This window comes from Hyla sarda, chromosome 10 (assembly GCF_029499605.1).
Source record: "Hyla sarda isolate aHylSar1 chromosome 10, aHylSar1.hap1, whole genome shotgun sequence".
Taxonomy (NCBI): domain Eukaryota; kingdom Metazoa; phylum Chordata; class Amphibia; order Anura; family Hylidae; genus Hyla; species Hyla sarda.
The window spans coordinates 67,404,297-67,431,143 of NC_079198.1; the positions used below are offsets into that span (position 1 = coordinate 67,404,297).

The 26,847-nt window shown below is 43.0% G+C and overlaps 1 protein-coding gene across 11 annotated transcripts in view; it reads left to right on the top strand.

Moving 5' to 3' along the window:
* Positions 1-26,847, top strand: part of LOC130293923 (galactoside alpha-(1,2)-fucosyltransferase 2-like) — a 338,139-nt gene that overhangs the window by 191,354 nt on the left and 119,938 nt on the right. For 2 of the 11 annotated variants that reach the window (XM_056543204.1, XM_056543210.1), the window contains one exon: positions 4,199-4,279. The exons of 8 other annotated variants lie outside the window; for them this stretch is intronic. In XM_056543204.1, coding sequence (XP_056399179.1) covers positions 4,199-4,279 — 81 coding nt within the window. Of the gene's footprint in view, positions 1-4,198; positions 4,280-25,118; positions 25,246-26,847 lie in introns of those variants that run through there. One more of the 11 variants, XM_056543211.1, reaches the window with a different exon arrangement.

Below are 26,847 nucleotides of genomic sequence, written 5' to 3' on the forward strand. Positions count from 1 at the left end.
CTGAATATTATACTGCCACATACAGTACATACACACACGCCATTCATACATACAGTACATACACACATCATAGACACGCCGCCTCCGCCCCCCCCCCACATGCATAATACATACATACACACACATCATGCATACACATATCATACATACACCCGCTGCCTCCAGATCCCCCCCCCCTGCATAATATATCTCCACACATCATACATAAATCTTGTTTACACACATCTATCATTCATACATAAAGTACATACACACATCATTCAGTCCCTTTCACGTTCTTGTCACCTGCATCTCAAAAACATTTTCAGAATCCGCCCGTTTCTCACTACTGAAACTGCTAAAACTCTCATTATTGCTTTGATTCACTCCCGCCTCGACTACTGTAACTCTTTACTAAAAGGCCTTCCTTTCTACAAACTCTCTCCTCTTCAGTCCATCCTTAATGCCGCAGCCAGACTCATCTTCCTCTCCAGCCGCTACACCGATGCCTCCTCCCTGTGCCAGTCACTACACTGGTTACCAATTCAGTCCAGAATACAGTACAAAATCCTCAGTCTCACACACAAAGCTCTCCACAATGCTGCACCTCCCTACATCTCCTCTCTCATCTCTGTCTACCATCCTACACATTCTCTCCGATCTGCTAATGACCTCACACTAACATCTTCTATAATCTGAACTTCTCACTCCCGTCTCCAAGACTTCACTCGTGCTGCACCGGTTCTCTGGAATGCTATCCCTCAATCCCTCAGACTCAACAACAACATCCATAGTTTCAAACGTGGTCTGAAAACACATCTCTTCAGACAGGCCTATAACATTCTTTAATTGGCCTCAACATATCCTCAACATATCCCCACATCTCTTGTTTGAATAGTTATTGTGTAATATTATGTCTGTTATTTGTCTTTGTTTGTACCCCATAATTGTAAGCGCTGCGTAATCTGTAGGCGCTATATAAATAAAATGATTATTATTATTCATACATCATAGATACAGAATATACCCACACATCATTCATACATACATACACACACACATCATACATACAGTACATACACACACATCATACATACAATACATACACACACATCATACATACTCATGCTGCCTCCGGACCCAAAATTCTATGATCACCTCATGAACAAGCAGAATGGCTGAACTTGTGCAGCGCACAAATCCCCGCCCCGCAGATTCAATACATTTTCTGCTGCAGATTTGCTGTGGTAGATTTTGCTACCCATTGAAGTCAATGGACAGCAAAATCTGCTGAAGCAAATCTGCAGCAAAAAAATGCACATGTGAATGCACCCTTAGGGTAAGGTCACATGTAACAGATCAGTAGTGTATGTTTCTCTGCTGATCTGTCAATGACCTGACCCTATAGTGTGTCTCCAGCTGTTTTCCCCGTGTCCTGCTTACAGCAGCAATCTGCTGCTACGAGCCGCTCCACGATGTCTCAGAGTACACAGCATGTGCCCAAAGTGACTTGCAGGTCCCTGTGTGGCTGCTTGTTAGTGGCAGATTGCTGTTGTGAGCAGCACACAGGGGAAAACAGCAGGAGGCACTCTATAGAGTCAAGTCATCGGCGGATCCGCAGCGTAAAATATGCTGCTGATTTGTTACATGATTTATGATAAGAGAGGTTTCCACAATATATATATTTTTATCTAACTTAAAGGAGTACTCCAGGATGCAAAAATTGTCATTCAGACTGCCGGCAGTAAAATAATAAATATACATACCTGCTGTCGCTCCCCAGGTGCCTCCACTAACTCGCTCCAGCCTCTGCCGCGATCCTCTTCTTGGTTGCCGGTGGTCGGTGAATCACATTGGCCGCTCAGCCTATCGCTGGCCAAGGTGGGACTCCGCTGCAGCCGGTGATTGGCTGAGTGCAGTATGACTCACTGACCACCGGCAACCAGGAAGAGGATTGCAGCGGAGGCCGGAGCGGGTTACTGGAGGCACCTGGGGAGCGACAGCAGGTCTGTATATTTATTATTTTACTGCCGGCAGTCTGAATGACAATTTTTGCATCCTGGAGTACTCCTTTTAAGAGATTTACTGTAAGCCAGTGTTTTCCAACCATGGCACCTCCAGCTGTTGCAAAACTACAACTCCCAGCATGCCCAGTCAGGCTTTGGCTTTCCGGGCATGCTGGGAGTTTCAGTTTTTCAACAGCAGGAGATACAAAACTACAAATCCCAGCATGCCCAAGCAACCTTTGGCTGTCCAGGCATGTTGAGAATTGTAGTTTTACAACAGCTTAAGGTACCATGGTTGGAATACACTGGCTTCTGACATCAGAGGATGTGACAATGCGCAACTACTATGAAGTGAGCACAAGAGTTCCTGCACTAACTTCATAGCCAAGCCATAAATGAACAGCGCTGCAGTACATTTATAATGCGCAGGGTTTACTCATACCAGGCGGGATTGCGGGGTCCGCCAAGCGGCAGGAAGGGAAGCGCCATGCGGTCGGCATGCATAAGGGTCCTGCAAGCGGCCGTGCATAAGGGTCCTGCGGGCAGCGTGCATAAGGGTCCTGCGGGCGGCATGCATAAGGGCCCTGCGGGCGGCTGAGCATATGGATGAGCGGGCAGTCGCTGTGGAAGGAGAGAGGCAGGGTTTCCTGTTGGCGCCGTACGGCCCTGCCCCTCCTCCTCCACTCACTCAATGTGGTGGAAAGGCAGGGGTGGGATAGTTACTCAGGTCCCACCCCAGGTCCTCCTCATGTTGACTCCGCTGCTGCCGGATGGACAGGTCTGGTAGCAGCGGCTGTCATACTGATTAATTAACATGATGGCGGTGCCGGCCATCATGTGATCGTGACCTGCGGGCCCCCCTGGCTAAGAGGCCCGGTCGCCATGGCGACCATTGCGACCTCCATAGCTACGCCACTGGGCAGATGTTATTAACCCCTTCTTGTTGTGATGCCAGGGCATGGTTTAGCCTTAACCACCTGAAGGTAATACCGCTGGTCCTGGGCTAGGCACGGGGCAATGAAGACACAGCTGCCAAGTAACGGACAAACGGTAGCTTTACTGAGGTTAGATAGATGACACAGTCTATGCAGTTCAGCCAATATCCCAAGGAGGTGACCAGTGACACAGGGGGACCTCACAGGCTTGCTGGGACTTGCAGTAGGTAGAGACACTTTAGTGCAGCCCATGGTGACTAGACAATTTACTTGACTGATGACTGACTTGTGACTTACAAGACGATGACTTTAGCTTACTTGAGCTGACTTGTGACTGCAGACTTTAGGCTTGAGGTCTCCAAATGCTCTGGACACACACACACTTTGATGACTGCTATGGACATCAGCAGGAGCAAGAATGCTGGAAGAGAGCTAAGAGAGATTGCAGCCCTTCCCCTAGTTTTATAGGGGCTGCGCAAGGAGCCCTTAGGTCACTTGGGAGGTCAACCGCGCACTAGTGCCTCCTGGGTAACAATCACATGGTAACAGCTATTAAAGAAACAGTACATTTTATTATACAACTTGTGTACATAGGGGATAACACATAAAGGGGGCCCTAAAGACATTAAGAGACTCTGCCTGACATGGCAGGAGAAGTACGGGGACACATCGTCCCATACTGGGCCACCACAAAACTAAACGGTCTTGAGGAATAAGGTCACAAATATGGAGTATAGATCAAGGAGAAGTAATGTCAGACTTGTTGGCTACCCTACTCCTGGACGAAGCGGAGCAAAATGCGTTGGAGTGGGAGGTGGGGGGGGGGACACCAGAGCATATACTTGCGATATCATAGGTCAGTATTATTTCTTTACATGTTCACTTTTCTTGTGGAACTACGGCAGCAGTAATATGTGTACTGTGGAGGGCTGTACTTATAGTGACGCATAGCCATTGGGCTTTGATGTACTGGGCTTATTACCACGCTCTATGTGTGTACAGTTACATAGTGATACCCCTAGTGGGATAAATATTTATATACATATATAGGTATGATTACCATTCAATTAATCTCTTGTCACTGAGACTGCTGTATCCATTTTGATCATGACTGATTTGTGTTCCCCCACCGCTTGTTTTTAACCTGTCTTGTGCTTTAATTGTTTTTTATGGGTTGGGAACTAATTGACTATTCTGTACTATGAATTAAATAATAACATTTCTATATTTTTCATACCATTGTGTAGATTATTCATTATTATATATTGATTTATTTAGAAGAAATGGAGGTCCAGCGCAGAGACTTGAGAAATAATGTGATTTATTCAAATGCCATATGGAACATCACAAAGAAACAAGGTACAGGTGACGCGTTTCGACCTTACACAGAAGCCTTAGTCATACAATGTGGGTACCTTAAGAGATCACATATATATATGGGAGGACGGAACTGACATCACGCACACCTGTGCGAGCGAGTTCGTACCGCCCACATATAGAAATCCATGACTACTATACAAACATAGTATAATATAACATGAACCATATTGTACATCGAATAAATAGAAAATAGCTATATATATTTATAAATTGCTCTGCCGTCATGTATGAACTACTTTAATTTGGTCCGTAGACAGTAAATTATAGAAACAAAGAAAATAATTAAAAAACACAATATGGATCAATACGAAATACCAGCTATAATAAAAAAACATAGCAAAAAATCAGAATTATCCATATTACTTAAAATATATCAAAAATTTAAAAAAGGAGAGATGCTTAAAAGTGATACACTATCTGAAAACCGCTACAAAAAAAGGAGAATGGAAAAGAGAAGGGAAGCAAACTCCTGTGAGAACAGACCTATATGATAGTGGGTGGATCATGAAATATACATCAACGCCTAGTTGGAAATGCTGTCAGTAATGCAGGATAGTATCCATCCTCCTGTTCAGACCTGGCGGGAAACGAGTTTCCAACTTTAAAATCCAATAGATCTCTTGATCTAATATTTTTTGTTTTAGGTTACCACCTATGGTAGGTATGATGACCCTTTCAATTCCCTGCAAGCATAAACCAGATGTGTTACCAGCATGGCATTCCGCACAGTGTTTTGAAACAGTGGACACGTTGAAGGATAAAAAGTGGGGTACATCTGAGATATGTTTGCGGATATGGGTTTTTAATGAATTGGTGGTTCAACCCACATACTGCAAATCACAAATACGGCACGTGAATAAATAGATGACTCCGGTCGTATTGCAGTTTATATATTGCTGAATGGGGAAACTTGATTTGTTGACAGAGGAAGCAAAGGTGGTAGAACATGACATGAAACTGCAACAAATGCATCTGCTGGCTCCACATTTATAGGAGCCAACACATGTAAGCCTTCCTCTGGGGACCCTCCAAGAACAGATTAGGTGATAAACGCTGTCCTATGGAAGGGGCCCTCTTAGAAACACATCTGTATCCTTCAGATAGAACAGGTTTGAAATCAGGGTCAGCAGTGACAATGGGCATGTATTTGTCTATGATCTTCTTAATAGAACCAAAATCCGAACTGTATTGAGTTGAAAAACTATAAGGGAAGAAGATTTTTCAATTTTATTAACACTCTTATTACAAATTGTGTTACATCCTATGAGGGTATCTCTATCTTTTTCCGTAGCTAATTTAATGGCACGGTCAATCGTCCATTGTGGATACCCTCTGGATTTAAGTCTGTTGCATATGTTCGAGTATTTATTGCACCGCTAGCCACATCCCCCCAGAGATGTAAATCCAGAAAATTAATGGCTCTGGGTTCCGTGGTAACAGTAAAATGTAAATTGAGGTTGTTGTGATTAAGATAGGAAGTAAACCCCTGTATGGCCGCTACCTCCGACCCCCAGATAAACAGGAGGTCGTCTATGTAGCGGCCATACCAGACTATGTATTGTCTGTAGGGGTTGACGGGGGGGCGAAAACAATCTCCCTCTCCCACCAACGCATATATATGTTGGCGAGAGAGGGGAAGAACTTCGCCCCCATCGAAGCTCCTGTGATCTGTAAAAAGAACTTTCCATTAAACATAAAATAATTATGCTTAAGGAGGTACTCTACCACTGTGCAAAGATAGTCCCGCAACCCAAGAGGGTAGCGGGAATACGTATGCAGGAACCACTTTAAAGCTGTAATGGCCAAATTGTGGGGTGTCACGGAATACAGTGAGGTGACATCAGCTGTCACCCACTCAACACAATTCATCATTTCTAACACATGCCCAGTGTCACGGAGGTATCCAGGTATAGAGGGAATAAGTGGTTGGAGATAGGAATCCACCCATTCACACAGATGTTCGTTCAGCAACGAAATACCAGCTGCTATTGGTCTGAGGGGAGGAGAAAAAGTACCCTTGTGCATCTTGGGTAACGAATGGAAAATTGCCACAACTGGACAGTCAATAATAAGATATTCCATTAATTTCTCGGGGATGTGGCTATCCTGTACTCCAAGGCGCACAAGGGAACTAAGCGTCTTTCTGAAAGAGGGGGTGGGGTCACATGACAGTGGTCTATATGTACTTATATCATTTAACATTTCCATGTTTACTTTCTTGTACAACAATTTGGCCATTACAGCTTTACAGTGGTTCCTGCATACGTATTCCCGCTACCCTCTTGGGTTGCGGGACTATCTTTGCACAGTGGTAGAGTACCTCCTTAAGCATAATTGTTTTATGTTTAACGGAAAGTTCTTTTTACAGATCACAGGAGCTTCGATGGGGGAAAAGTTCTCCCCCTCTCTCGCCAACATATATATGTGTTGGTGGGAGAGAGAGATTCTTTTCGCCCCCGTCAACCCCTACAGACAATACATCGTCTGGTATGGCCGCTACATAGACGACCTCCTGTTTATCTGGGGGTCGGAGGTAGCGGCCATACAGGGGTTTACTTCCCATCTTAATCACAACAACCTCAGTTTACATTTTACTGTTACCACGGAACCCAAAGCCATAAATTTTCTGGATTTACATCTCTGGTGGGATGTGGCTAGCGGTGTAATCAATACTCGGACATATCGAAAGGATACAGCCGTCAATTTGATATTGCACGCTAGATCATGTCACCCCAGACATGTAATAGAAAATTTGCCTACTGGGAAAATGACACGTGCACGTAAAAACTGTTCGCAGATAACGGAGTTCAGAAAGGAAGCTGTTGCCATAGGCAACTGACTTAAATCCAGAGGGTATCCACAATGGGCAATTGACCGTGCCATTAAATTAGCTATGGAAAAAGATAGAGATACCATCATAGGATGTAACACAATTTCTAATAAGAGTGTTAATAAAATTGAAAAATCTTCTTCCCCTATAGTTTTTTCAACTCAATACAGTTCGGATTTTGGTTCTATTAAGAAGATCATAGACAAATACATGCCCATTGTCACTGTTGACCCTGATTTCAAACCTGTTCTATCTGAAGGATACAGATGTGTTTCTAAGAGGGCCCCTTCCATAGGACAGCGTTTATCACCTAATCTGTTCTTGGAGGGTCCCCAGAGGAAGCCAACGTGGCTTACATGTGTTGGCTCCTATAAATGTGGAGCCAGCAGATGCATTTGTTGCAGTTTAATTTCATGTTCTACCACCTTTGCTTCCTCTATCAACAAATCAAGTTTCCCCATTCAGCAATATATAAACTGCAACCGGAGTCATCTATTTATTCACGTGCCGTATTTGCAATTTGCAGTATGTGGGTTGCACCTCCAATTCATTAAAAACACGTATCCACAAACATATCTCAGATGTACCCCACTTTTTATCCCACTACGTGTCTATAACATCGTTATCAGTGATCTACAAAATGGTGTCAACTGATTCCTTAACAATTTCATAGCAAAATTAGGAAAAAATGGGAAATGGATATTGGCACTATCTTGGACAAAGCTTGCAGAATGTAAACCATTGTTCGACTAGCAAGATGCATTGTGTGGATGATGTATGGGCTATACTATTCTTCATGTAATCTGAAACAAATGGGTTGCAGACACACTACCTTATGCCCGAAATTTTTAATTTGCTATGGGAATGTAACATTATGCAATCTTTCTGGAAGGCAGTTATTAGGGAAGTGAACGGGGCGCTTTTAACCTCTTAAGAACGTGGAGTTTTTCAGTTTTTGCATTTTCGTTTTTTCCTCCTTACCTTTTAAAAATCATAACCCTTTCAGTTTTCCACCTGAAAACCCATATTATGGCTTATTTTTTGCATCACCAATTCTACTTTGCAGTGACATTAGTCATTTTACCCAAAAATCCATGGCGAACCGAAAAAAAATCATTGTGCAAAAAAATCGAAGAAAAAACGTCATTTTGTAATTTTGGGGGCTTCCGTTTCTACGCAGTGCATATTTCGGTAAAAATGATACCTTATCATTATTCTGTAGGTCCATACGGTTAAAATGATACCCTACTTATATAGGTTTAATTTTGTCGTACTTCTGGAAAAAATCATAACTACATGCAGGAAAATTAATACGTTTAAAAATGTCATCTTCTGACCCCTATAACTTTATATTTTTCCAAGTACAGGGCGGTATGAGGACTCATTTTTTTGCGCCATGATCTGAAGTTTTTATTGGTATGATTTTTGTTTTGATCTGACTCTTTACTCACTTTTATTCATTTTTTAATGGTATAAAAAGTGACAGAAAAAAACGCTTTTTTTGGACTTTGGAAATTTTTTACATGTACGCCATTGTCCGTGCGCTTTATTTAATGATATATTTTTATAGTTCGGACGTTTACGCATGCGGCATAGTGATCTTTTACACAGATCACTGGCGTCAGGGGTCAGGGGCCTAGGGAAAAAAGTGTGGGAACTCACCCATGATTTCCACTTAAGGATTAGTCCTGCAGGACTCCTGCCAATGGGGACAGTGTTCCTGCTCTGGAAAAAGTGCAGAAGCTCCGTTCCTGTGCGTTCCTGCAGGACTTGAGCCCTGACTGGCATGTATTAACATGCATGTGATCAGTGTTATCAGGGCTTGACTGCTCCTGCCTGGATCTCAGGCACGGAGCAGTCATTCGCCGATAGGATACCGAGGAGGCAGGTAGGGTTCCTCCCGGTGTCCTGTAAGCTGTTAGGGACGCCGCAATTTTACCGCGGCGGTCCCGAACAGCCCGACTGAGCAGCCGGGATAGTTTCACATTCGCTTCAGATGCGGCGGTCAGCTTTGATCGCCGCGTCTGAAGGGTTAATACAGGCCATCACCGCGATTGGTGATGTCCTGTATTAGCCGCGGGTCCTGGCTGTTGATGGCCACCGGAACCGCTGCGATATGACGCGGGATCACCGCGTGACCCCGCGGCATATCGCTGGAGCCGGAGGAGGACGTAAATATACGTCCTTCGTCATTAAGGAGTTAATGGTAATCGGTCGGTCAGTGTGAGGGTGACTTGGTCACTGGATTTAAGTAACCAAGGGAGTATTACCAATAAGAGCGATCTGATATAGGTGCTCTGTGGGGGTCTAGGTTGTGCTTGTTGCAAATATTATAGCACCCTTGACCACATTTACATCTTAACAGCTCTTCACTTTTTGGGATGAACATCAAATTGTGAGCATATTATACACTTTATTTGCTTTATATTTTAATGTACGAATAAAAGTTATATTTTAGGCACCTCTAACACTTAGTTTTTTGGTCAGCTGGTGTAAAATATTAATCGGTTGGTCACAATATTTACAGTATTTAATATGCCCAGTCTGGAGCTCCACACAGTACAGTCACATGTAACGTGAGTTCTTTGTCCCTGACCCTGTGCACCTCTGTCTATAAGACTGTCCCCTCAGTGACATCAAATTAGGCATCCAGTAAGCTGCTTATTGGATGCGCTTCCCCCTGCCTCCTCTCCAGAACAGAGCCCCTGTGCTGTTCACTGACATCTCTGGTGCTCCCATAGACAATGCATGGAGCACTCATTGACACACTGCTCCATGCAGAAGTGAGGGCTGGGCTCTAATCTGGAGATCGATGGGGGTTCCAGCAGTCAGAACTTTCGCTTTGTACCAGAGAAAAAGCTTGTTACACTCCTTTATTTATCTTAAACCACAGATGGACTATTGTATACATACAAGTTACCACTTGAAGCACCGATTAATGAAACTAAACCAACTTAAGTGATTAAATCCATTTTGGAGGATCCTTGACAGTGCGGAGCAAACATTCCACTGGGTTTAATGTACCACCGCACCTCACTATCTCATCTGCTTTCTGTATAATAAGGCAAATATTTAACAAGCACCAAGAAGAGAAAACGGTCACTTATGAAACATACATAATAATTGTTATTAATTCCGTAGAATATAGGTACATAAACAATATAAAATATTTTAAATCTCAAAGAGGAATACGGCTAAAAAACGGTGGTATCACCGGCTCTGCACATTAGAGCTGTGGTATATGTAGTATATTTACTGCATCTACTGCAATATAGTGAACAATTGTAGAGTAAACTAACACACTAGATTGCACAATTCAAGTAAGTTGCAGCATGGTCTATATAAAGTATACATATCTCATGGTGAGAAGGAAGGTGCTTCATACAATATAAAGTGCAGTGTGCATGTAAACAAAAATAGTATTGCAGAGATACAGACCAATATAAAAGTATACAGAGGTACAGCAGCAGATGGCAGAGACCAGGATAGCACCACTCCAACGTACGTTTCGGTACGTAACCTCCGTCTGGGAGTGGCTCTATCCCAGTCTGACTTTCTATTTAAATCCAAGAACACCAATCAGATTGTATCGTGGAGGAATAATAATACGGTCCTCACCTGTGGCTGTTTCTCGGCGCGTGAACAACATCACCGCCACCGCCCGGAAGCCGGAATGAGCCGCGTCACATGACCATGCCATATGACAAATCACATGACTGCGCCATGACGTAGACGCGACTCCCCCAGATCCCCGGCGGCGTGGAGAAGGCCCACGCGCACCAGCAACAGGGGCAGTGTCTGTGATCAGCAGAACACTGACAGATCGCATATGAAAATACACAACTCATAATGCAAATAGCAAAACATAAACTAAAATAATGCAATACATATTATAAGAGTAACTGAGTAATACTTAATAAACGTATGTCTAATTTGGAGTAAAGAAAAAGTGTATGAAGTGAGTGTAAGTGATAATGTGTGTATGTGGGGGAAATTTCTGGATGACATATGTGTGAGGGATCACTAATAAATAACAAGAGGCTGTAAAGGAGATCTCCTGGGGTCAAGTGGGGTTATGCAGAAAAAGATTAAGGGAACTGTGAATGTGGTAATGATGTGAATGTGAGATGTATGAGGAAAATGGGTGAGGTATAAGGTAGAGGGGTGACATAACAACCCAGTGGAAAAAGTGTAAGAGTGTGTATTGAGTGATATAGTGACGACAAAAAAATTATAATAAATGAGATTGGTGGGAAAACGTGAGATGGGGATAGGTGTAGTGCCAAGTGAGGATAAAAGTGTGGAGGGGAAAGAGGATAAATGTGAATGTGTGAGAAAACATAAACCAACCAAGTGAAACAAAGTGCATGGAGGAGAAATGGAGAGAAGACGAAAAAGTGCAAGGATGGTGAGCATCAATGAGATATATATTACCACCTAACTCCAATACTTGCACGCCATGTGCTAACGATTCAAACAGCAAAGATGGTGAATTGAAAGACAATTATGTGTTCAATTATTAAGATATATATAACATTTTATTATTAATAGTATAAGAACTTTACATCAATTAAAAAGAGACAACACTATGATGCATGGCCCCATAACCATGCAAGATATAAATGTGGGTCTAAAGAGATCAAAATGACTCCAAAGATCTTGAATATGCAGACATCTCTGAGTAATTCCCATGCTCAAGATAATCTCTACACATATATGATGTCCTTAGGGAAAAAAAACAAAGAAAAACAAACTGTCAAAATAGTAGGTTAAAAAAAAGGCTTAAAAGACAGGGTATAAAAACAGACAGAACAGAAGAGGAATACATGAGTGGCATCAATGGTCAGAGACAATTAACTATAGGAATGGTCCAAATGGTAGCATCTCATTTAAACTGTGTGGTTGTACTATGTTCAGACACCAGATCCAGTAACTCTCGCGTTGGGCTAAGCGTTTTCCAAAATCACCCCCGCCCATTCCAGGGTATAGTCTGTCAATGCCACAGAATTGGAGGAGCGTGTCATTACAGTCATGATGTAATTTAAAATGTTTGGGTATCGTCTTCAGGTCTTCAATGGTTCCCACTGCCTGTGCCATCCGAATGTCCCTCATATGTTCCTGAATACGGATTTTGAGGAGACGTGTGGTGAGGCACACATAAATTTTAGGGCAGGGACACACTGGATAGTAAATTACATAACGTGTGGTACCATGCATGTACCAGCTGTGCGAAACTTTGCTGTCAGTCGCCTCCACTCTGAGCGCCCTGCTGTCAGCCTGAAGTCGGATCTGTCCGAGATGCCATAGAAGTCGGTCTGCTGTTTCCTCGCAGTGGGTACCTTTCTGTCTTTCTATGTATGCTATTGAGTGACTTTGGGTTTCTTGGTTCCCAGCACCTCTGGACCCACAGGCATCAGGACTCCGCGTTGCCACCGTGACATAATGCTAGCCTCCACAATAAATGCTGACATAATTGGTCTTTCTCCACAGCAGTGCCCTCTAGCTTGTGTTAGTTAGAAAAAAAATAATACCCACGTGTGACCCCATTTTGGAAACTACACCCCTCATGGAACGTAGCAAGGGGTTACAGTGAACCTTAACGCCCCACAGGTGTTTGACGTAGTTTCGTTAAAGTTGGATGGGAAAATTAAGAAAAAAAATGCTGATTTTACCCGAAATTTTTCATTTTCACAAATGAATATAGGGAAAAAGCCCCCAAAGTTTGTAACCCCATTCCTTCTGAGTAAGAACATACCCCATATGTGGATGTAAAGTGCTCTGCGGGTGCACTACATTGCTCAGAAGAGAAAGAGCGCCATTGGACTTCTGGAGAAAAAAGGTGTCCAGAATTGAAGGCCACGTGTCTTTACAAAGCCCCCATAGTGCCAGAACAATGGACCCCCCCCCCACACACACATGCGACCCCATTTTGGAAACTACACCCCTCACATAATGTAATAAGGGGTACAGTGAGCATTCACGCCCCACAGGTGTCAGATTTTGGGAACAGCGGTCTATGAAAATGAAAAATAAAATTTTTCATTTTAAACAGTGTGTAAAAAATGAGAGTGTAAAAAATGAAGGTTTTCAATTTTCTCCTTCACTTTGCTGCTATTCCTGTGAAACACCTAAAGGGTTAACAAACTTTCTGAATGACATTTTGAATACTTTGAGGGGTGCAGTTTCTATAATGGGGTCATTTATGTGGTATTTTTTAATAAGAAAGCCCTTGAAATCCACTTCGAAACTGAACTGGTCCCAGAAAGATTCAGATTTTGAAAGTTTTGTGAAAAATTTGAAAATTGCTGCTGAACTTTGAAGCCCTCTGATGTCTTCCAAAAGTAAAAACATGTCAATTACATGATGCAAACATAAAGTAGACATATTGTATTTGTGAATCAATATATCATTTATTTGGAATGTCTATTTTCCTTACAAGTAGAGAGCTTCAAAGAAAGAAAAATGCTAAATTTAAAATTTTTTCATCAAATTCTGGAATTTTTCACAAAGAAATGACACAAGTATCAACGAAAATTTACCACTAACATAAAGTAGAATATGTCATGAAAAAATCTCAGAATCAGAATGAAAAGTAAAGCATTCCAGAGTTATTAATGCTAAAAGTGACAGTGATAAGATCGCTCTGGTCCTTAAGGTGAAATTGGCCTTGGTCCTTAAGGGGTTAAGGAAGCAGATAGAACATAACTGCAGGGGGGCCCAGGGGTCACTGTATGGAGTCTGCCAGACAAGGAAGCTAGGGTACAGGGGTGCAACTCCTGTACTAGGCCACCCCAAACTGCAAGGTGAAAAAGGTAAAAAAAAAAAAATCAAGTCCTCCACCCCACACCCCCCCTCAAATTAGACAGAACATTTTTTTAAATTATGGTTTAAAGGGGTTAACCATGAACAGAAAAACAGAGCTGATTTTTTCCAAAAACAGCACGTCCTATGTCTTCAGGTTGTATGTGGTATTACAACTTAGCTCTATACAATTGAACCTAGCTATAATACCACATACATCCTGTGGACAGGTGTGGTTCTGCTTTTTCTATTCCTAGATAATTCCTTTAAGGGTATATTCACACATACACTATTCTTCGCATAATTGGTTATTTTTGCTGCAGATCTGCTGCAGATTTGGTTGCCCATTGACTTCAATGGGTAAGAAAATCAGCTACAGCAAATCTGCAGCAGATCTGCAGCAGAACATACACGTGTGAACTGACCCTAAAGGGGTATTCTGACTGCAGTAGCGTATACAAGAATTTAGGTGGTAGATGTAAACAATGACATTGGCTAACCCTCAACACTGATGTTAAAATTGAGACATTAGCCAGTATATCCTTGTATGAAGGACCTGAGCCCGCACACCAACGCCAAGGTTTCTTTTTATGCCGGGGATCGCCCCTAGCAACAGACCACTAGGGCAAGATCTGCCCCCTAGCATAAATGCACAACTGCATTTGGGGTTGAGCACCTCCAGCCATTTGAGACCACGTCTTTGTTGCAGTAGTGTATAGCATTCCCTACCTATCTGTCCCAGTTTTAAAACAACCAATAATCCTTTTGTTTTAGAGGCTGTGCACCTCCACCAATATCAGAAATCACTACTTTCTGCTTGAGCAGCTGCTCAGTAGTGTTGGGTACGAATATTCGCATTTAGAATTTTTATCGCGAATATCGCAAATTAGCGAATATATTCGCTAAATAATCAAAATTACGAATATTCACTTTTTTCCGCATATGTGCATATTCCTTCTTTTCACTTGTGGGCCAATTAGAATGATGCAAATACACTTGTCAGAGGTTATCAACAACATCCCTAGCAACCAATAGTAAAGTTGCCCACCCCCTCACTGTTTTCTTCCTCGAATATGCGAATATAATGAATACGCGAATATAACGAATACGCAAAATTCATGAATATAGGACGAATATTCGTCTATATATTTGCGAAATATCGCGAATTCGAATGTTGCCAATGCCGCTCATCACTACTACTCAGTACTGCAATTCCCAGAATGCATTATTTAAATGCATCAAATTACCCTGCTTACACTGTTCCCTCATCACTCATGCCAGTTCCCCACCCAGAGCTGCTTCAGGTTGTCTCTTTTAGGGTACGTTCCCACACGGCGTATTTTGCTGCGTATTTGCTGCGTATTTGCTGCGTATTTGGTGCTGCGTATTTTCCTACCCATTGACTTCAACAGAGAAAATAAAATACGCAGCAGCAAATACGCAGCAAATACGCCGTGTGGGAATGTACCCTTAGGGTATGTTTACACGCTGCTGATTTGTTTCAGATTTTCTGCACCTGATTGTAAATAATGTGTGATTTAAAAAGGATGGTACAATAGTAAAGACCTGTAGGGAACATCACTGGTAAATAACCAGAGACTGAAAATCAAAGTAAAACTGGTTCAGATGCTCATAGCAACCAATCACTTTAACGGGGAACTTCGGTGGAAAAAAAGTTTTTAAATCAACTGGTGCCAGAAAGTTAAACAGATTTGTAAATTACTTCTATTTCAAAATCTCAACCCTTCCAGTACTTATAAGCTGCTGTATACTTAAGATATACTACAGAGACATCTGTGAAGTTCTTTCCTGTCTGACCACAGAGCTCACTCCTGACACCTCTGTCAGTGTCAGGAACTGTCCAGAGCAGGAGAGGTTTTCTATGGGGATTTGTTTCTAGTCTGGACAGTTCCTGAAACGGAAAGAGGTGTCAGTAGGGAGCACTGTTGTCAGACTGAAAAGAACTACACACATTTCTCAGTAGTATACAGCAGCTGATAAGTACTGTAAGGCTCTAGATTTTGAAATAGAAGTCATTTACAAATCTGTTTAACTTTCTGGCATCAGCTGATTTGGAAAAAAAATATTCTATTTGTTCCCACCAGAGTTCCCCTTTAACCTCTTAACGATGCCGGACATAAATGCACGTCCTGGTGAGCTGGTACTTAATGCACCAGTATGTACATTTACGTCCTATAGATAACCGAGCATCGGAGCGATGCTTGGGTCATGCGTGGCAGGTCCCGGCTGCTGATAGCAGCCAGGGACCAACCGGTAATGGCGGATGTCCGCGATCACGTGGATGTCCACCAGTAACCCCTCAGATGCTGTGATCAATACAGATCACGGCATCTGCAGCAGTGCGGTACATTGAATGGATAATTGGATTGCCCGCAGCGCTGCCGCGGCGATCCGATCATCCAGCATGGCAGCCGGAGGTCCTCTCACCTGCCTCCGCTGCCTTCCACGGGTCTTCTGCTCTGATCTGCGATCAAGCAGACCAGAGCAGAAGATGACCGAAAAATAGTGATAAGTGCTACAGTGTGTCCTATGCATAGAACTGAAAAGTATTAGCAATCGAAAGATTGCTATAAACAGTCCCCTATGGGGACTATTAACCCCTTAAGGACCCAGCCATTTTACACCTTAGGACCCGGCCATTTTTTGCACTTCTGACCACTGTCACTTTAAACATTAATAACTCTGGAATGCTTTTAGTTATCATTCTGATTCCGAGATAGTTTTTTCGTGACATATTTTACTTTAACATAGTGGTAACATTTTGTGGTAACTTGCATCCTTTCTTGGTGAAAAATTCCCAAATTTGATGAAAAATTTGAAAATGTTGCATTTTTCTAACTTTGAAGCTCTCTGCTTGTAAGGAAAATGGATATTCCAAATAATTTTATTTTTTTATTCACATATACAATATGTCTACTTTATGTTTGCATCATAAAATTGACGTGTTTTTACTTTTGGAAGACATCAGAGGGCTTCAAAGTTCAGCAGCAATTTTCCAATTTTTCGCAAAATTTCCAAAATCACAATTTTTTAGGGACCAGTTCAGGTTTGCAGTGGATTTGAAGGGTCTTCATCTTAGAAATACCCCACAAATGACCCCATTATAAAAACTTCACCCCCCAAAGTATTCAAAATTACATTCAGTCAGCATTTTAACCCTTTAGGTGTTTCACAGGAATAGCAGCAAAGTGAAGGAGAAAATTCACAATCTTCATTTTTTACACTCGCATGTTCTTGTAGACCAAATTTTTGAATTTTTACAAGGGTTAAAAGGAGAAAATGGATTGTTATTTTTGTAGCCCAATTTCTCTCGAGTAAGCGCATACCTCATATGTCTATGTAAAGTGTTCGGCAGGCGCAGTAGAGGGCTCAGAAGCGAAGGAGCGACAAGGGGATTTTGGAGAGTACGTTTTTCTGAAATGGTTTTTGGGGGGCATGTTGCATTTAGGAAGCCCCTATGGTGCCAGAACAGCAACCCCCCCCCCCACATGGCATACCATTTTGGAAACTAGACCCCTTGAGGAACATAACAAGGAATAAAGTGAGCCTTAAGACCCCACAGGTGTTTCACGACTTTTGCATATGTAAAAAAATATATATTTTTTTCACTAAAATGTGTGTTTCCCCCCAAATTTCACATTTTTGCAAGGGTTAATAGCAGAAAATACCCCCCAAAATTTGGAACCCCATCTCTGTACCCCATAAGTTGACCTGAAGTGCACTATGGGCGGACTACAATGCTCAGAAGAGAAGGAGTCATATTTGGCTTTTTGAGAGCAAATTTTGAGAGCATTTAGGAAGCCCCTATGGTGCCAGGACAGCAAAATAACCCCCACATGGCCTACCATTTTGGAAACTAGACCCCTTGAGGAACGTAACAAGGTATACAGTGAGCATTTACAACCCACTGGTGTCTGTCAGATCTTTGAAACAGTGGGCTGTACAAAATGTTTTATTTGCACAGCCCACTGTTCCAAAGCTCTGTCAGACACCAGTGGGGGGTAAATTCTCACTGCACCCCTCATTACATTCCGTGAGGGGTGTAGTTTCCGAAATGGGGTCATATGTGTGTGTTTTTTTTTTTTTTTTGCGTTTGTCAAAACCGCTGTAACAATCAGCCACCCCTGTGCAAATCACCTTAAATGTACATGGTGCACTCACCCTTCTGGGCCTTGTTGTGCGCCCTCAGAGGACTTTACGCCCACATATGGGGTATCTCCGTAGTCGGGAGAAATTTCATTACAAATTTTGGGGGGCTTTTTTGCCTTTTACCTCTTGTCAAAATGAAAAGTATAGGGCAACACCAGCATGTTAGTGTAAAAAATTTCTTTTTTTACACTAACATGCTGGTGTAGACCCCAACTTCACCTTTTCATAAGGGGTGAAAGGAGAAAAAGCCCCCCAAAATTTGTTAGGCAATTTCTCCCGAGTACGGAGATACCCCATATGTGGCCCTAAACTGTTGCCTTGAAATACGACAGGGCTCCGAAGTGAGAGCGCCATGTGCATTTGAGGCCTAAATTAGGGATTTGCATAGGGGTGGACATAGGGGTATTCGATGCCAGTGATTCCCAAACAGGGTGCCTCCAGCTGTTGCAAAACTCCCAGCATGCTTGGACAGTCAACGGCTGTCCGGCAATACTGGGAGTTGTTGTTTTGCAACAGCTGGAGGCTCCATTTTGGAAACCGTGGCGTACCAGACGTTTTTCATTTTTATTGGGGAGGGAGGGGGGCTGTGTAGGGGTATGTGTATATGTAGTGTTTTTTTACTTTTTATTTTATTTTGTGTTAGTGTAGTGTAGTGTAGTGTTTTTAGGGTACAGTCACATGGGCGGGGGATTACAGCGAGTTTCCCGCTGCGAGTTTGAGCTGCCGCGCAAAATTTGCTGCATCGCAAACTTGCAGCCTGATAATCACTGTAAACCCCCTGCCCATGTGAATGTACCCTGTACATTCACAGGGGGGAACCTCCAGCTGTTGCAAAACTACAACTCCCAGCATGCACAGTCTATCAGTGCATGCTGGTAGTTATAGTTTTGCAACAGCTGGAGGCACACGGGTTGGGAAACACTGAGTTAGGAAACAGACAACGTTTCCCAACCAGTGTGCCTCCAGTTGTTGCAAAACCACAACTCTCAAACATTCTCAGGCATGCTCGAAGTAGTAGTTCGGCAACATCTTTAGAGCCAGATGTTGCCGAACTACAACTCCCAGCATGCTTGGAGTTGTAGTTTTGCAACATCTGGAGGACTACAGTTTGCAGAACACTAATACAGAGGTTCCCAATCTGTGCCCTTCCAGATGTTGCAAAACTACAACTCCCAGTATGCCAAAACTGTTCAGGCATGCTGGGAGTTGTAGTTCTGCAACATCTGAAGGGCCAGATGTTACAGAACTACAACTCCCAGCATGCCTGTACAGTAAGAGCATGCTGAGGATGTGTAGTTTTGCAACATCTGGAAGGGCACAGTGGTCTCCAAACTGTGGACCTCCAGATGTTGCAAAACTGCAACTCCCAGCATGCACAGACGCCAAGAGCTGTCTGGGCATGCTGGGAGTTGTAGTATACAGGGTCCCATTACAGCAATGCATGTCGCTTTACGGCACCGTGCATTGCTGTAAAGGGCCCGACCGCGGCTGAAGATCTACTCACCTGTCGCCGCCGCCGCCATCTTCATCGCCGGGATCCGGGTCTTCAGGGACGAGGTAAGTACCGGGGCCGGTCCCCAGCACTCCCCCGTCCCCCGCCGCGTCCTCCGGTCTTCCTCCCGTCCTCTCCGGACTTCCAGGGGCCGGGCAGGACGGGAGGAAGTAACGCCCCCCCCCCCCCGCGATTGGTCGGTTAACTAACCAACGGATCGCAGGGGATCGGAGGAGGTGGCCGGCTTGCCACCTCGCTCCTAGACTCCAGCATGGTCCTGGCTGTCTGTGGCGATTTCCCTTGCGATTTGCGGCGATCGCCGACATGGGGGGCCTACATGGCCCCCCTCGGCATTTGCCCTGAATGCCTGCTGAAGCATTTCAGCAGGCATCCGCTTCCAATCTCTGCCCGGCGCGCGGCAGGGACCAGAAACTGCCAGAGCGTACGTTTACGCCCTGGGTCCTTAAGTACCAGGGCGCCGGGGCGTAAAATTACACCCTGGGTCCTGAACAGGTTAAAGTGTAAAAATAAAAGTAAAACATTTTTTTTTTTTAAAGTTTAAAAAAAAATTGGAAGACCCCCTCCACCAATAAAAATGTAAATTGTCCCATTTTCCCTATTTCACCCCCAAAAAGTGCAAAAAAAATTTTTTTTTATATACTTCTTTGGTATTGCCACGTCTGTACATATCCCAACTATTAAAATAAAATGTTAATGATACCGTACAGTTAACAGCATGAACGTAAAAAAAGTCCAAATTAGCTGCTTTCTTTTATAACCTTTTATTCCAAAAATAATTTATGAAAAATGTATTAAAAGTTTTATATAAGCAAATATGGTATCAATAAAAAGTACAGATCACGGAGCAAAAAATGAGCCCTCATACCGCCGCTTATATGGAAAAATGAAAAAGTTATAGATCTTCAAAATAGGGGGATTTGAAACTTACTAATTTGGTTAAACAGTTTGCGATTGTTTTTTTAAATAGTAATAGAACAGTAATAGAAAAGTGTATAATCATGGGTATAATTTTAATCATATTGACCCAAAGACTAAAGAACACATAATTTTTACTGTAAATTGTACGGCAGGAAAACGAAACCTTCCAAAACTTACAAAATTGCGGTTTTCTCTTTAATTTCCCCACACAAATAGTATTTTTTTGGTTGCGCCATACATTTTATCATAAAGCACGTGGTGGCAGTACAATGGACAACTGGTCGCACAAAAAACAAGCCCTCATATGAGTCTGTGGATGAAAATATAAAAGAGTTGTGATTTTTTGAAGGTGAGGTGGAAAGAAAACGTAAAAATAAAATTTTCCAAATGGGCTGAGTCCTTAAGGGGTTAAGTTTCAAGGGCCAATTTTTTTTATAGCTTTCATAGTTTGGCCTACTACAGGGAGTCCATATCCTAGGATATGTTGGAATGGGCTACCGCCTAGACATCTTCCATGTCACTGCAGATTTTATGCTGTGTAAACCAATATAAATAAAGTGATGAACACAGCATAAATGTGCTGTGGAAAATTCACAGCCAACTTTGTCGCTACCCATTGCCTTCTGCGAGTCCATAGAAAATCTGCAAATCCACTGCTAATACTACAGATTTGCTGTAGAACCATTAAAGTCAAAATCTGCTGCAGATATCCACAGAAAATACGCACTTGTAATCATACCCTTTTTTCTGAAGCTCTGCAGCAAATTTTACCATAAACTTCAATAGGCCTCTAGAAAATCTGCAAATTTGCTTCTATTGTGGACTATTTGGTAAAGTCAATTGTAGCAAAATCCGCTGCAGATTTTCTGCGGAAAATATGCTGCTGAAAATTTGCAGGAAATTTTCCCATGTGAATTTACCCTTACGCCATGTTCAAGGGGTGGAATTTCTGAGCAGAATCCAGCAAAAATAAGCTAAAAAAATACAGTTTTTTACCATGCACGTAGCAGAGTTTCCACAGAGGAAACATTTGGCGCCTAAATCACGATTTTGGCCTCCGCAGAAAGAGTTGTCATGTCAATTTCTTCAGCAGAATTCACTAGGAAAAGCATTGCAGTCTATGGGACAACGCTTTTCTGAGTGGTCCTAATGCCATTTTGTTCTGTCAGTCCACGGAGTGTCACCCGGAAATTTTCTGGGTGAACATTCCGCCATGTGCATTCATGGCAGATTTGTTGCAGAAATTTCATTAGAAGATAAATAGTACTGTTTTTGAATTGCAGAAACTTCTTCAACAAATCTGCTATAAGTGAATGCACACAGTCAGCCAGTTATGCTGTATTCATTCTTTGTCTGCTCATCTGACTGTGGCATTGTTTAGCAAAAGGCTGCATGGTATATACACAACTCATTATTACCAGCATTCCAAACCCCACCCCATCCTGTGAGTGAAAAACACACACACACACATATGTATGCGCAAGGACTGGTCAGAGGTTATATTATATGTTGGGCTTAAGTTCAGGCACAAAATCCAACCACACCTCATAAGAAAGCTGAGAATGATGTGTTGTCTCATGACAGATGGAGGAGTTAGGGAGCTGCTGAGACAATACCACACTGATAATGATAAGACTACACAACTTCCTGTCAGGGAGAAGTCAAGCAAAAGTTTGCTGAAACTAATACAATTAGTTAAAACACTGTATTAGAGAGTTATATGCTTTTGGGGTCATGGTTGGTGCTATGTAATATTGCAACATACAGTATGGTTTACTTGTTTGTTTTTATTATTTGATATCCTAATATATACTGCACTCAAAAAAATAAAGGGAACACTGAGATAACACATCCTAGATCTGAATGAATGAACTAATCGTATGAAATACTTTCGTCCTTACATAGTTGAATGTGCTGACAACAAAAATCTATGGAAATCAAATTTATCAACCCATGGAGGTCTGGATTTGGAATCACACTCAAAATCAAAGTGGAAAACCACACTACAGGGTGATCCAACTTTGATGTAATGTCCTTAAAACAAGTCAAAATGAGGCTCAGTGGTGTGTGTGGCCTCCACGTGCCGTATGACCTCCCTACCTGGACATGCCTGGACATGCTCCTGATGAGGTGGCGGATGGTCTCCTGAGGGATGTACTCCCAAACCTGGGCTAAAGCATCCGCCAACTCCTGGACAGTCTGTTGGTGTATGGAGCGAGACATGATGTCCCAGATGAGCTCAATCGGATTTAAATGTTGGGAACAGGCGGGCCAGTCCATAGCATCAATGCCTTCCTCTTGATGCACTCCAGCCACATGAGGTCTAGCATTGTCTTGCATTATGAGAAAACCAGGGCCAACCACACCAGCATATGGTCTCACAAGAGGTCTGCGGATCTCCTCTCGGTACCTAATAGCAGTCAGGCTACCTCTGGCAAGCACATGGAGGGCTGTGCGGCCCCTCCAAAGAAATCCCACCCCGCACCATTACTGACCCACTGCCAAACCTGTCATGGTGGAGGATGTTGCAGGCAGCAAAACGTTCTCCACGGTGTCTCTAGACTGTCACATGTGCTCGGTGTGAACCTACTTTCATCTGTGAAGAGCACAGGGTGGCAGTGGCAAATTTGCCAATCTTGGTGTTCTCTGGCAAATGCCAAACATCCTGCATGCTGTTGGGCTGTATGCACAACCCCCACCTGTGGACGTTGGGACCTCATATCACTCTCATGGAGTCTGTTTCTGACCGTTTGAGTGGACACATTAGTGGCCTGCTGGAGGTCATTTTGCAGGGCTCTGGCAGTGCTCCTCATGCTCCTCCTTGCACAAAGGCGGAGGTAGCGGTCCTGCTGCTGGGTTGTTGCCCTCCTACGGCCTCTTCAACATCTCCTGATGTCCTGGCCTGTCTCCTGGTAGCGCCTCCATGCTCTGGACACTATGCGGACAGACACAGCAAACCTTCTTGCCGCAGCTCGCATTGATGTGTCATCCTGGATGAGCTGCACAACCTGAGCCATTTGTGTGGGTTGTAGACTCCGTTTAATGCAACCACTCGAGTAAAAGCACCGCCAGCATTCAAGAGTGACCAATACATCAGCCAGGAAGCATAGGAACTGAGAAGTGGTCTGTGGTCACCACCTGCAGAACCATTCCTTTATTGGTTGTGTCTTGCTAATTGCCTATAATTTCTACATGTTGTCTGTTCCATTTGCACAACAGCATGTGAAATTGATTGTCAATCAGTGTTGCTTCCTGAGTGGACAGTGGGATTTCACAGAAGTGTGATTGACTTGGAATTACATTGTGTTGTATTTAATGTAAAAGTATACTATTTTAGTTAAATATTCAAGTCACCATAAATGTCAGTTTGTCTCAATCTACATGAAATTTGCAATTTAGTGTGATTTTTCAATGTGCGACTTATTGATAAGTTTGGGGCAGTCATAAATAGCAACTAAACAGAAAATAAAGGCACAAACTGTCAATATTAATAAATGTCTATAATGCATTTTGTTTGAGAAATAAAAAAAAAGTGGCTTCCTGCAGCAGCAGTTGTGCTGGACTGTTACCCAGGGTGCCAATACAAAAGCTAAGAAGAATTCTCAGGTGTGGTTACATAACGCCAGTCCTGCGCTCAGTTGTCTGGCACATCTGTCATAACTATAACCTGTAATTACACATTCAGTTCATACAGATTTATTATACTGGCCTTTGCCAAAACCCCACAAAATAAGCTTGTTGTTTTAAACATCACTGAACAACATGAGCTTGAGTTCTTTCCAGTCATTGCACAAATCCCGATTTTACTTACATGTAATTACACTAATTACAATCACACCTGACACTTTCCCACAGGTATTGCCTGAACTGATACCTTTCATAAACAGTGTAAAATGTGATGGAACAGTCCTTCCATTGAGAGGAGAGAGGTCATTTCTTTGTTTTATTTTTCTGCTTTATAACCTCTAGCTCACCAATAATTTACAGACTAGCATCATCCCCATACATACAGTAAATGTGAGGATAATAGTCCTATGTATGAGATCTGCAGAAGATTCAAAAGTTATCCTGTATCCTGGCGCATCAATCAGACCGAGGGGTAGGTATCAGGTAGATTAATAAATAAAAACAATGCTTTTCGACCCGGGACTACGGTCTTCATCAGGTTATGATCAAAACTGATAAAAACCCTAGTCCAGGGTCGAAGCGCGTTGGGTTTATTAATCTACCTAATAGCTACACCTCGGTCTGATTAATGCGCCAGGATATAGGATAACTTTTGACTCTTCTGCATATGTATCGTACAGGACGTGGTGATCCCCGGACTGGGTCTATTCTGTGGCTCCTCATGGGACGTATTCTCTCTACATGCTACAGTAGGTGCTGTGCTCTTAGCGCAAGGGCAATGATTTATACCTCATCCTGCTCTGCATATCTTTGAAGAGTTTCAGTAGGGGTGCACCGGGTCTCTTTCTTTTTTCCTTAAAGTACTATGTATGAGATCTAGAACAGACCTATGGGGAAATTTATCATCTGGCGTGCACCTGCCAAATTGCATACATGGTGTGACCCTGATTTATCAATATGTTTTGCTCATTGTCTTGCAACAAAATGATCATCTAATTTTGCACTCTTTTCATGTTGTCTGCACTGGCTTCACCATTTTTCTTGAAGTATGCTTCTAGAGAGCGTGGTTAGCAGATGCACTGGATGGTGAGTTGAATTTATCATTTTCACAAAAAGTATTTTTGCGCAAAATGAGTCCAGTGACTGGCTGGTGTATCAATGTGTGTGAGCTTTTCACAGATTTTTGCACTATCCAGGGGCTTCCTGTCATTTGGGCAAAATTATGAATTGGCCCCCCTCCATAATAAACCACACATGAGGATTCTCATTGTTCAAAAACCTCCGCTAATGACAAATTCCCCCATAATGTATACTGGCCTATCAGGCCAAGGCACATTGTAGACTTGAAGGGCTTTGTTAGACTCTCGATTGTCATGAGAATTTGCAGCAACCCACAATTGTGACATGAGGCGGCAATAGAGAAGTATATGAAGCCTCTTACGTCTCCTAAGCTCCTTTAGGATACATCCACACAGGCAGTTCTCCTCTGATCTTCCTTCTGTGGGTTTAGCCGCAGTGGGATTTCGACAGCGGAAAATCTACACCCACATTATTTCTTAGTTTTCATTTTCTTATTATTTATGTAGGTCAAGAAAAATATTGGGTTCTTTTCACTTTTTTAGTCATATGTTCTCTCGATTTCATTTGTTTACATTGATTTCTATGAGGTCTACTTGGAAAATCTGCCACCAAAAACCTGCCATGGCTCAAACTTGAAACAGAAAACTTGCTGCCAACTAGCTTCAAAATCTGCCTGTGTGAACGTACCCTAAAGAGGTATTTCAAAGAGTTGTTTTTTTTTTCTTTAAACAAATGCTAAGGCTGGTGCTTAAAGGGGTTGTCCGCTGCCCTGCCTTCTGGAGCTCCGCTTGCTGCGTCTGGAAGTTCATTACTCTGAACACTGTGTGCGGGCTTCCGTGTTCAAGGCCACCCCCTCGTGACGTTACGCCCGCCCCCTCAATGAAAGTCTATGGGAAGGGGGCGCGACCGCTGTCATGCCCCCCTCCCATAGACTTTCATTGAGGAGGGGACGTGACATCACAAAGGGGCAGGCGTGACAGCACAAGGGGGCGGACTCGAAAACTGAAGCTCGCACACAGCGTTCGGAGTAACGAACTTCCGGACGCTGCGAGCGGAGCTCCAGAAGGCAGGGCAGTGGACAACCCCTTTAACCCCTTCCCAATCCATGACATACATGTACAACATGGGTCAGGTGGGCAGATGTGATGCAGGCCTACAGGTCGGGTCCGTATTTTGCCAGTAATTACAGATAGCAGAGATTGCTCCGATGTCCGCCAATTAACTGGTTAAATACCGTGATCTATACAGATCACGCCATTTAAACACTCAGTGGCGCTATTCCCTTATGACTAGTGGTGACATCGCCCCCATTCCCCCCCGGCGATGTTAGCCTTACCCCCCCCCCTCTTATGTGATTCGGACAGGGATGGACTTGGTTCCCGTGATAAACTTTGCCACAACGAGAAAAGGATGTCCAGCGCAATCTCGAATCAATGCTTCTTTATTCAATTATCAAACAGGCATCTAAGATGCACAAGCGACGAGTTTCGGCCACGGTTTGCATGCCTTAGTCATGACTAAGGCTGCAAATCGCAGCCGAAATGCGTCACTTGTGCATCTAAGATGTTTGTTTGATCATTGAATAAAGAAGCATTGATTCAATATTGC